Here is a 12758-nt window from a genome sequence, read left to right on the forward strand (position 1 = left end):
CCTGGATTCTAGTTCACCACCATGATCAGTAGCATAGCCACATCGCTATACGCCTCGAGCACGGCCTGTAGGGGCGCCACTGAAATCCCCCTAGCGGCCCGTTTCGAAAGCAGGCGCGGGAGTCCGCGCCCCGCTCCCCAGTGCCGCCGCTGCTTTTGCGGCACGTTCACGATGAGATTTACCGTTTGTGGGCGTTTGAAATTCATGTTTGTGTGGAGCAGTCACTCTGTTCGCAAATGGGGTGTGTTTACGAGAGTGTAAATGTTTCAGACGCGATCTTAGTGTGGTATTTTCGGTCTGTATAAGCGCCAGGTGTGTGTTACAGGCCAGCGTCGCGGAACCGGCGTATGATGGAGCCGATTGTAGTTACACTGACTTGAATTTACTAGCCGTGTCTCCGTAACCACCGGTTCCTCAGATGTTCATGCTACGGCTATACGCTACGATTTAAATCGGTTTTGTGCGCTTACGTAATCAGCGGAGCACTCATACCTGGCAGTACACCAGTTACGTTTGCCAATATTATACCTCAGATATTGATCACCACCATTTACAAGCCAGTCTGTGTTAATTTCTGGAATATTCAACAAACGTATGATGGACAATGCATAATTATACTCGGGGATCAGCACACGACAGAGTCGTCTTGTCGTGAGGTACGCGCCCGCAGACCTTCATTTGCTACATATATCCTCTGCGAGCAGCGCGGAGACGGGCTTACAATATAATCCACGTCCGCGACTAAATGCTTCTTCGAAAAATCGTCATATGGCACAGGGAGCCTGCAGAATAAACCAGAAACTGAAATCAGAGGGCCTTAACACATACCACACTCTTCCAACGATACATTTCATCGCTTGTTGAACAGCCTACCCTGTATACTTCCAAAAATGCGTCCGCCGTACGATCAGCTCTTCGTTGAAGTAGAAAAACAAAAGAAAAGTGAACGCGAGATTTATGTGTGGGATTACTAAAACGTTGATTGCTTGATTCCGCTCCGCATTTGTACACGGCGTCCCCCTCCCCGCCCCCCCCCCCCCCCGATTTCTCGCGAAATAGCAGTGCATTTCGCGTGTAGTTGGTCTAGTGAAACCAACCTGGCTTAAGTTTAGACGAACGTCTTTAGCATGGCAGAAGCTGCGCTGTTTTTTTTTTTTTTTCATTTCCGTTAGAGCTATTATGTTTCTAAATTCCGCATTGGCACAGCATTTATTTTCCTGCGGTTTCATTTCCTTGGTTCTTGCTATATGGCGTTTGTGGGCACAGATTTAACGACGCACAGGCTTGGAATATACTTTACATTTTCGCATGGTTTATATTCTTATAAAAGGCATAAGTTGTTGTCCGGGGTTGGGTAATCACATCCCCGAAACATATTTTTCTGCGGCCTATATACGCGAAACGAAGCCGCATTCGTTGTCCACGCTGCAAAATGAAGCCAACCTCTTATTGTGCCAGTATCAGGTCTAAACGAGGCGTCAGTAGAATTAATTTGTGCCTGATGTTTTGGAGGTGACAGGGGTGATATGTTGCTGCCGTCGCCGACGCCCGGAAGAGCGGCGACGAAGCGCGCAGAACCGCGTCCCCGGGTAGCTCTTGCAGGCGATCGCGTACTCTACGAAGAGGCAGCTGCTTTTCAAGTGACCTAAACGTACTCTTTGCCTATAGTCGTCACCATAACAAGTTTTTTTTAGGGCGCGGAAAGGCGAAAAGAAGCGAAATAGAACCAAAACACTGCACGAGCCCCTATCAGTCACGCAGCGCAAATCCCGTCAACGCCGCGGAGAAGCGGCGGCAGGCGGCGCAGCGATCGCAAAGCTCGAGGCGTATAGTTTTGTTGGGGGGGAGGGGGGGGGGGGGAATTTATACACTGATAGATAGGCTTTTGAACATATAAAACAAAACAGGAGTGTTGTTCGTGCCACTGAGCTTGATAACCTTATGTCTCCATATTTTCTTCTCAACAACCAGCGGTTTTCCCATTTAGTTCATAATTTGATGAGGACACACTATTTCTGCTACATTTAGTTATCTATAATGACATCGCAACACTAACTGTGATCACAGCAATTCCTACGCTGTGAGCAGTGAGGCTAAAATTGAATACCAAGCAACCCAGTCGACATCAGACAACCCAGACATTATACCGTTTACAGGGCCGCAGAAAACAAAATTGTAGCGTCGAAGACCGCAGATAAGTGATAAAGCGAGAGGTAATTGGCATGCATGATGTTCTGTACTGCGCATCCAAACTAGGCGTTGTTGGGTACTTAATGAGAGAGAAAAATAGAAAGAAAACAAGGTAGTCGAAAACTATTTTGACTAATGACATTTAAGAGTAATCAGAAGTTGCCAAAGAAGACATGTCAGCAGTGTATAGCTGCTAGTTGATGATGATAAGGCACATGCTTTTTTTTTTTCTTTTTTTATGTTGTCATGCTTATACTAGTAATTTTCTGTCAATTATATGCAAAGTTTTCTGTGCACATTGTGGAACATTGCAACATTGTGATGTGGCTGCATGATCAGTCGAGAATGTCAAAAGTCTAGTCAAATGAAACTGTTGAAACGTAGAAAGCGAGAAACCACTTGTTCAGGCACTGCTTTTTTCTTTCTTTTTTTTCCATTCTTGTTTTTTATGTGACAGGCACCACTCAGTTCAGTTCAGCTAGCTACTACAACAGATTACACCAAATACAAATAAATGGCAAGAGTTTCCAAAAAGAATTGGCCTATTCAGAATCGAGCATAGCTTGAGCCTCCAAAATATATTGCAAGATTGGTCTAGTTTGTCACCGAGCAAAACTTGCCAATGTCATTTGCTTCACCTGTTATGCCAGTGAAACTCTGTGCCTTCCAGAAGAATGGTTTCTCTGCTGGCTTCAAGACTAGCCTCTGTAGAGCTGAAAGCTGAAAATATTTACTAGTGCTACCTTTGTCAATTGGAGGAGAGTTCCAGTTCAAACGTTACATCCTGGAAATATGGTGGTACATCACATTTGCTCCGTGCAGTTTGAATTGACTGAATTGTACATGCATTGAACTAGTGAGAAATTGACCGTGAACTCCCAACTTTGTCAACGTATGCCGGAGTTCAGCGTAATTAAATTGAGTCCAATGTATTGGCACCTACTGTACAGCATTCGAGTTTAGCCATTGCTGCTGCAACAAATGACAGAAAAATCTAATCAGCCATCTTAGTGTTTGACACGCTGACACTCGTCAAGGGAAACTGCTGTTAAAAAGAGCAGTTTCTTTTGTTTAATACTTAATGGAGAAAAGCTTTCTCATTCACCCTACATTGTATCTTTGAGACGCTTTTATAAGCTCATTTTATGTGCAGTTCGTTTGCCGTTGCCCCCTGTACCGGAGACCTTTAAAACAATCCTCAAAAGCGAGTGATCGGAAAGTGGAAAGCACTTGAAGCGGTCGTGAAGTCACAGCAAGTGTATTGGGTCCCACTTTTTTGCTTTTGGGTACAGCAGACTCAAGCTCTCTTGAATTCTACCGCTATAACTATTACAGAGTGATTGTTGTGACGTGAGATGCCATTCAAGCTTAAAAAGAATGCCGTTTCACTGAATTAGCTCTCGCCCTGTACAGTCGTGGACAAAAGGAATGCGAACACGAAAATATGAATCAGAACACACAAAATTCAAAATTCTGTTCGTGGAGGTCCAATAATGGCACGCTGAAGTTGTATAGTCGAACCTCGCTAAACAAAGTTGTATCAGGACAGCAAATTAGTTCGTTATAACCGAAAAATCGGCTGTAAAAAATCAAGTGTGGCTCAGTTCGCTTGACAAAATAGGACTGCGTCCTTATTTATTTGATGAATGATGTGATCTCCGTCTGGTGGATACTCGCAGCACTGAGCAAGATGAAGTTTTCCACAGTGTCTACGAACAAAAGGGCCTTTATACTTCTGCAGTTTAGGACTACGGAGGGTTTTTCCAATTAGCTTCTCAGCCTCCTGGTCAAATATTTTTTCGTTATATCTGATACCGCGCTTCCCTCACGGTTTCAGTTTCGTTATAAAAGAATACGTGTCATTGAAATAAAGCGTGACCAACCAGTCTATTTAGTTCGCTATATAGCCAATAATTTGCTATATCAGCGTTCATTATAACGAGGTTCAACTATATTTGAAAAGCCACATTTCCCAACTTTGTTAAACATTGTTACTGTAATTAAGCTACTCGTCAATTTGGCTTGCATGGAAAGAAATTGCGCTATTTGTGTGTTCTAGTTCATATTTTTATGTTTAATGTTTCATTTGTCGATGTTTGTACTCTGTGCTTGATGCCTTTCTCGTAGTTTCCGAATGACTTTTTTGAGAGAAATTTTCACTCCTTGACCCCCCCTCGCCAGATATGTGTGCATCCGCTCGGTGTACGTGCTCACCACCGAGTGTTCGTCGCTCACGGTGACCCTGGTGATCACGCTGCGAAAGTTTGTCTCGCTCCTGCTGTCCATCTACTACTTCCAGAACCCATTCACCCTGGTCCATTGGCTGGGCACAGCGCTCGTCTTTGCGGGCACGCTGCTCTTCACGGGCGTGCTTTCCCGCACACCGGCGGTGTCTGAACCAAAGCCCAAGGCACAGTAGCGGCACGTCGTGTGGCGGGATCACGTTTGTTGTCTGCGGTTTGCAGAACAGAAACAATGTTGTTGCGTGGCGCAAGGTGAGGTGCTTGGCATCTCTTAAAAAGAATGAGCACCGTTCTTGGACTTAATTAATCAATTAATTAAATGCTGTGTGCTGCACAATGGGTTTAAATGTTGTAATGTTGCACATCAAAAGTTTGTTAATGTAGGCGCGTTCACGCGAGAATTCAGTTGAAAATTTTGTGGGTTTGCTGCACTGACGCTACACCTTGGCTGTGAGGCGTGCCGTAATGAAGGCCTGTGAATTAATTTTATCCGCCTAGGGCTCTTAAAGGGGCCATGCAGACAATATACAAGTTTGTTTTATTCGAAAGACTTCATGTTTTATATAGTGCCCCCTGCACTTGTCTGGCAGCAAGCGATGCCGTATTCACTGAGAAATTGATCAATTTAGGTTGAAATTTTTATTCTCCCACCAAATCGTGTGTTTTCGTGACATCTTCCATTAGGTCAAAAGGGCGGGTATTCAAACTAACTTCCAGTGCATCATTAGGCTCTGCAGGCTTGGTTCCCGTCAGTTCTCCCAGATGGCGCTACCATAGTCAGCCGACACCTTTGTCCACCGTTGCTTTGTTTTTCACTGTATTTGCTCTTAACTTGCTTTTGTTACGGTAGAAAGTAATCGTTTTTTGAAACGTGGAGTATGCTCGACAAACAGGGTCACGTAAGATCACGGTTCTTACGTCAGTCGGAGTCGTGCAAGACAACTCCACAGTGGCGGCCTGCTGTGCAGCTAAAACAAGCATTGTGCGCCGAGTACCAACAGCAGTGTACATCGGTACTTCTATGTTTACGTGTACTCTCGTAACTCCCAATGTTTACCCGCCACGGTGGCTCAGTGGCTAAGGCGTTGCGCTGCTGAGCACGAGGTCGCGGGTTCGATTCCCGGCTGCGGCGGCCGCTTTTCTGATGGAGGCGAAAAGCAAAAACGCCTGTGTGTACGAGATTTCGGCGCACGTTAAAGATCCCCAGGTGGTCAAAATTAATCCGGAGCACTCCACTACGGCGCGCCTCATCGCCTGCATTGCGTCGGCGCGTTAAACCCTACAATCAATCAATCCCACTGTTTACCCCACCATTCTTACTGCTATAAAAGAAATGTGCCCTTAATTTAAGCACACATAGCTCGTTCGGCAAGCTTGTAAGCCCTGCCTAATTTGCGTTTGCTTTTGCCGGCCTCAGCCAATCACACAGCTGGGCGCATATGACATCGTAGGTTCTGTTGCAGGAAATGAACTAGGGGGTCGCATGGCCATTCCCTTTTTTCCTAATTATATAGCTTATTTCAGCAAAGTGCGAGTTAGACCTGGTGGTGTCAGTATGATTCTAATGAGGCAATCTTTCGAATGAACCAAACTTGTGTTTTGTCTGCATGGCCCCTTAACGAGTGCTGAAATTTCTGCACACGATGTTTCCGTTTTTGCCCTCCATGAAAAAAACAGCCCTTGGGTTGAGCAGTACGAAAATCGCGTAATGAATGGCTGCACAGAGTGCAGTGCACAAGGAAAAGTTGCTCATTCTTGTGTTTTCACAGCAAGACAGAAATTTGAAGAGGTTAATTTAGGCAGAAAATATTTTTTAAGGTAAAAGCAGCCTATTTCCTTAATTACAAGATAACTCGATATAGTATGACAGGTTTATTGAGCTCAAAGAGAAAGTTTACCTAAGAGTTAGACAGACTTTTTTATTCTAAGTGATGAAAGCGAAAGTATTTTTAATAGATTGCACAACATCTTGCATGTGAGATGGCCGGCATTTTTGTCCAATCGACGTGGGAGAACTGCCTTTTAAACGAGGTGCATGATCAAGTGAAGTCGGTCTAGCCTTGCGTGTTCACGTGGGACAGCGTGCGTGACCGTTTTGCATAACTGAATGTTCATTTAAATAAAAGCTCCTTTTACAAGCTCCTCACGTCTACCGATTTGATGTGTTATGTGCGACTTGCAAGGCTCTGTGGCAGAGAGTCATCGTTAATTAGTACGCAGGTGGAATGTCGGTGCACGCAGCCAGGTTTACGCCGACAACATCAGGCCAGAAGTTTCCGCTTCTGAGTAGAATTATCAACTGTTGTAATTGAGTGGTGACATTGACATGGGATGAAATTATTTTTTGTCCCCCGTTTCCACTCCCCTCTAGCATCCTTTTCTACTACACAAAGCCAAGATTCAATCTTCCATTATAGTCTAGCATACAAAGCATTTAATTGTCGTATTCATGGGAGGTTGTGGCCGTTACTACACCAGGGTGGCCAATCCTTGCTAAGTAACTCGGGGGACGAATTACAAAGCATGCTTTCCGCACTGGGCGAACAGAGTAGAACCGTGGGCCTGAAAATTAATATGCAGAAAACTAAAGAAATGATCAATAACCGCGGGACAGCACAGCGATTTGAGATAGGTGGCGAGGCAGTGGAAGTGGTAAGCGAATACATCTACTTAGGCCAAGTTGTGACCCCAGATCCCAACCATGAGGCAGAGATAATTAGAAGGAGCAGAATGGGGTGGGGTGCATATGGCAGACATTCTCAGATAATGAATAGCAGCCTACCATTGTCGCTGAAGAAGAAAGTGTATGACAGCTGCATCTTACCGGTACTCACCTACGGGGCAGAAACTTGGAGGCTCACTAAGAGGGTTCAGCTTAAATTGAGAATGACTCAGCGGGCAATGGAGCGGAAAATGATAGGTGTAACATTAAGGGACAAGAAGAGAGCGGAGTGGGTCAGGGAACAAACACTTGTTAAGGAAATATTAGTAGAGATTAATAAGAAGAATAAATGGACGTGGGCAGGGCATGTAATGCGAAGGCAAGATAACCGCTGGTCACTAAGGGCAACAGAGTGGATCCCTAGAGAAGGCAAGCGTTGCAGGGGGCGGCAGAAAGTTCGATGGGCAGATGAGATCAAGAAGTTTGCGGGGATAAATTGGTCACAGTTGGCACAGGACCGAGGTAATTGGAGAATAATGGGAGAGGCCTTTGCCCTGGGCGTAGATAGGCTGGTGGTGGTGGTGGTGATGATGATGATGATGATGATGACAAAGCATTTAGAAACTTTCGCCAAGGGAAAAATGCTAACGAAAATTAGATTGCTGTATTTCGGTGCGTGTAACCCACACTAATCAAAATCTCAGGAGTAATGTTCTTGTGTGAGTAATAGGCAAGTTTTGCTCAAAAATAAATGCAACTTCTACGCAACATACGCTGCACTGTGACGCATGCGTCAATACAAGCCATCGTTGCAACCTTGCTCCTGATCTATTCTAGCTGCCTGGTTATCAAAAGCAAAAAATTTTGTCTTAAATCCTCGCCATTCTAAGGGCATATGCCGCGATGCTGTGTCGAAGGGGATCAGATAGCAGGTGTACCATTACCTTGCACAAGCGAGGACAGCTTAGCAGCTGCTATCTAAAGGTGATATGCTCAGTAGACGCGCCTTGCCTTACAGCAATAGGGGTCTTAGCGGCATATTTTTTCCCGGTAATGAGCTGTTTACATGTGAAAAGAAATTTGGTAACCACGGGTTCCTTTGTTGTCTTGTTGTCTTAGTAGACACAGTGTAATGGCATTGTAACCTTTATGGTAACCTTTTTTTATTATTATTAATATTGCTAGGTAGCATTGCACTTTAATGGTGCACGTAATATGTTTTTTTTTTTTTTTTTTTTTCCAGGGTGCAATTTGGGGGTGCTGGGTGCATGCAGCAGTGGGTTATGCATGCAAAAATGTGGTATAGCTTTAAAAACGTCAGTGTGTTACACACACTAAAGCTGTAGCAGGGTTGAGGTGTGTGTTACTGCATAGGGCACTGTATTAAAGGCCAACTGCACTCGAAATTTCAAGCTCTTGAAAACATTTTCTCCATATAGTCTGCCTAAAAGACTGCAAGATACAAAATGTGACAGCTGAAATATGCATATCCGCGGTGCAAACAGCCATCAAAAAAATTACACCATCTTCCCGTGGGGAACCCTGATGAGGATGCGAAGCATCATAGGGGTTCCGTGTGGGTCCATTGTGTTGCCGTTATGTTGAGTGATCTGGTGTTTAGTAGCACCAGAGGGAATTCCGCGTCCGGGTCCACACCGGTGGCAAAGGCACGCAAGTACTGTTGTGTGACGGTGAGTAGGCGCGGTATTTCTCGAGGCGCCGAAACTCGTCCATCGTGTTCTTGTCGATGTTGTCGTCTCTGTGGTAGAATCGGTAGTCTCCGTCAGTGTTGGTGAGGTAAAGATTGTTGGCGTTGGTGCACCGGCTGAGAGCAACGTACACGCCCTCCTCTTCGCAGCTTTGTCTTCTTCTCCTTCTTCTTCTTCGGCGGTTCCCCTACGTGAAGATGACGACGGTGGTTGAACGCGAAGCTGTCTCGTGATGGATTCTTTGGTTGGCCAATCGCTAGGGGCATCCTGCCACAATCAGCATCAGAGGCGCTGCGGACGGGGCAAGGACATGGGACGTCCCCCGAGCAAGAGATGCTTCGCATCTAATAGGAGATTTGGAAACCGAATTTGGGAGGAGCGTGGGCATTACGGCCAGGCTGAAGTGACACTCCAGCCGGCTTGGCTGGCAAGTGTGCAGCCGCATGCGGCCAGCCGAACGGAACAAACCTGCACACAATGCTTCGCCTTTGCTGCAGCCCTTGGAGAAGCGTGCCCAGTGGAGCTCAGCCAGTTCTCTTGGCTGGCCGTAGGAAAAAGCACAGGGCCGTCTGCAATGTCACTTCAGTGTCATGGCTGTTGGCGCGATCCGCTGGCAGGTGCACTGCCGCCTGCGACGGAGCTATTTTAAACGTTTCAAACTAATTAACAATGCATTTTACGGAACTGCCAGTCATGTCCCAGTTGGTTTGGTGGTACGTACTGTATGTACACAGTAAATTTGGCCGAGGTGAAATTTGAGTGCAGTTGGCCCTTAACTCGGAGCTCCTCGAGACCTTTAACATGCGCCAAAATTTGGCATTGCTGCTTTTCATCTCCGTCAGAAAAACAGCCGTCGTGGATGGGGATTGGACTCCTGACTTCGCATTTAGCTTCACATTAACACCTCAAATTAACACACAGTCTCCAAAATTACCGAGCCTATTAGGATAGAGCTTAGTGTCACTGTAAGCCAACCCAGTCTATCAAAATTTCTGTTGACCTTGTCAGGGGCTGAGAAAGTGTAATCGCTGTGGCTCCCATTTTGTTAAAGGGAGCTTTCCCAAGAATTTGCGGAGAAATTGACAATTGTCATCCTGTCTGAGTGTAATTGGCGAAAGCAGCTGAAAGAAGAGTGTCCAAAAAGCTGCGAGCATTTCCACAGCACCGGAGCCCATTGTTGTGCACATAGTGGTGCATTCGCAGGCGAGGCATCCTCCCCAGTGAGTGAGAGCTGTGATTGGACAACTTCGTTGCCTGTTCCTTGCCCACACACTGCCGAGAGGCATGCGAAGTTGCACGATATCCGACCACGGTCATAGAACTTATTAGCCATGTGGCCCAAAACCAGGCACGTTGTAGCCCTGCTGTTCGTTTTGGCCCTGATAATTTTTTTTATCGCCAAGCCGGGGTTGCATTCTTGCGCACATTTCGTTCCCTTCAAACGTGCAGGCTGCCGCATGACTCCGATTTGTTGTGGCATGAGGTGCTTGTTTTGTTGGGTTTTTTTTTGCATTTTTTCCATTTATTTTTTATTATTTGAATTGAACTGCATCTTATCTTCCCTGGGGACCTTCTGAACGAGTGAGTGCTTTCTTTGAACCAATCCAGCGACCTCTCAGAGAGCAACCGATTCGACTTCTTAACCCAGATAGCTACGGTTCACCTGTGAAAGGTGCACCAGAATCTGAGAAGCTACAGTTTATAATTACACATACGGTGTTCAGGGTTGATTCCTCTTTCTAAGGAATTGGTCAGAACACAGAATGTGATTACCGCGATAAAATGTTCTTTCTCAAGAACATGCATACTGTAGTACAAGTTTATGACTTAATTTAGGAAGAGGCAGTAAGGCATGTAGCGGCGGAAGCGATCGGAACACACAGCTGGCAGTCATGTGCTCTTCTAGAGCTCTATGCTGATGATGGCAACTGTTCAGTGGTTATACCTCTTTGTTCTTCACTCTTGCAGGTATGAGGGCCAATCCCATTGAGTTTGTGTGTGTACTAGTTCTTTAAGTGCCGCTAACAGCTATCGCAAGGCCAGCGTTGATAATGGTTCTGTATAGTTCCCCTAGTTGACCGAGCATAAACCACAAGCACAGATATGGCTAGGCCGCTGGTCTGGTGGTTTTGGTATATTCATTCTTCTTCTGCACTGCAATACTAGTAATTACTAGTAGTGGCATTAACAGGGTTCACGAGAGACTTGTACAGCAGTGAAATGCGACTGCTGTGCTTTTTGGCCAAAGCCACCCCACCCCAGAGGGGGTGAACTCGAGAAAGTTGAGGCATGGGACCATCTTATGGGACCATCTTATGGGACCATCTTATGGGACCAGCGTATGTATGAGCAAGTTTCTCGCTAACCAAGCACTTGTCACTTTATGTGCTCAAATCTTTGCATCTAATTCAGATAAGGCAGTTTAAGCTGAAACAAAAAATCTACAAGCATAAAACAGATGTGGTAGCCCTCCATAAACTGCTAGGCAGCCCAAGCCTGCCTAGTCTTGAGTGGATGTCTTTCATGTTTAAAGGGGTTCCACACCCTTTCCCAACAAGTTGGAGCACACAGGACCCCCCCCCCCCCCCCCCTTCCCCTTCAGCACAGTTCATGTGATCTCACAAGAAGTTTTCTGACGTGATCACTATCAGCAAAGTTATCAGATAATCAAAAGTGCAAATTTCTGTGCTTCTCTCCCGAGTTGTTTGCAACGCGATGAAGGTTAAGTCGCACTGGTTCAAACGTTGACAGGCCTGATGTTGCTCACATCAAAGAGCAAGTTCCAGTTAAGCATATCGATGAACATACTGGTGGCAACGTTTGCTGCTGTTTGCAAAAAGTGCATCAAAGCTTTTGCTAAAAATGTGCCCAACCTTTGCTGAAAGTGCTTTAAATCGATCATCAAGCCTTCGAAGACCGAAATCGCAAGCGAAGAAAGAACCCATGTAATGATTTTTTGAAGCGCTCAGTAAACGCATCTTCGACCATCTAAATAACACCGATACGTGGTTTATGCAGGTTTACTATTGTACTCCTCCTTCATGATCAATGCGTGTATTGCCTTATCCAGAACTGTTCCCTTTTCGCGATTTTCAAGTTACCGTTTCGACACAATGGAAGAAGCCCAGTTTCACGCACGTTGTGCGTTCAACGTTCTTACCGGAGCTTTTCGGTCAATCAGCCAGTCTGTGGGGAAATGCATTAGTTTTTTTTTTTGACAGGATGCCTTCCATTGCACTAAGAAAGCATTCACATTACAGTTACCTGCAGACACTTAGAAACTTCTTATGGCTTGTGACTGAAAGCATAAATGCCCAGTTCAGTGCCCAAGACACTTCCCTTCTGCCTGGCATTGTCGAAAGGCTTTGTAACCTTGCCACTTGAGACACGTTGCTTTGTGATCCGCCCTAACACTTTCAATTCACATTGATCTGTCTCCTACACATTACATTGCAGCTCATTCCTCAGCTCTGTAACGAGCGAGTTCCAGATGGTGAATTTGGCTGCTTTTTTTCGTGTTTGGCTGCATTCTTGCACTCCATCTGTGGTGTACAGGCACAAACAGCCACTTCACAGTACTTCCAAGTTTTGGCTCGCACTATGGAACACCTTGTGCTATGGAATACTTCCGAAGGAGCCGTTTTTCTGTTATGGACGCAGACTTTTTCCGCTCATTGGGCCAGGCCATTTAAGGCCGTACGATTAGGCACTGCAATGAAAAAGTCTCAGCTTTCAGAGAAGGAAGATACTCTACGAACCAGTATGCGCCGGCCCTCTTAGTTGCTTAGCAAATAGTAGCCAGACCATTCCACAATGTAATGCACGAGATGCAAACCTTTGAAGACCCAAAACGAAGAACAAATCAATGCAACGATTTTTTGAGGACATGGGCTCTGCGTGTAGTTGGACACTGCACTTGTGCATCCAGCTTTGGCTCTGCAGCCCATGCCTCCT

General features: G+C 45.6%; 1 protein-coding gene across 2 annotated transcripts in view; it reads left to right on the forward strand.

Moving 5' to 3' along the window:
* Positions 1–6589, forward strand: part of Efr (ER GDP-fucose transporter) — a 31757-nt gene extending 25168 nt beyond the window's left edge. For both annotated transcript variants that reach the window (XM_077685363.1, XM_077685362.1), the window contains exon 11: positions 4372–6589. In XM_077685363.1, the coding sequence (XP_077541489.1) occupies positions 4372–4609 (238 nt within the window). In that variant the 3' untranslated portion in view covers positions 4610–6589. The remainder of the gene's footprint in view (positions 1–4371) is intronic.
* Positions 6590–12758: the final 6169 nt, after the last annotated feature.

Source organism: Haemaphysalis longicornis, unplaced genomic scaffold (assembly GCF_048455015.1).
Source record: "Haemaphysalis longicornis isolate Haplotype H1 unplaced genomic scaffold, Haemaphysalis longicornis Haplotype H1 scaffold_9, whole genome shotgun sequence".
NCBI classification, from domain to species: Eukaryota; Metazoa; Arthropoda; class Arachnida; order Ixodida; family Ixodidae; genus Haemaphysalis; species Haemaphysalis longicornis.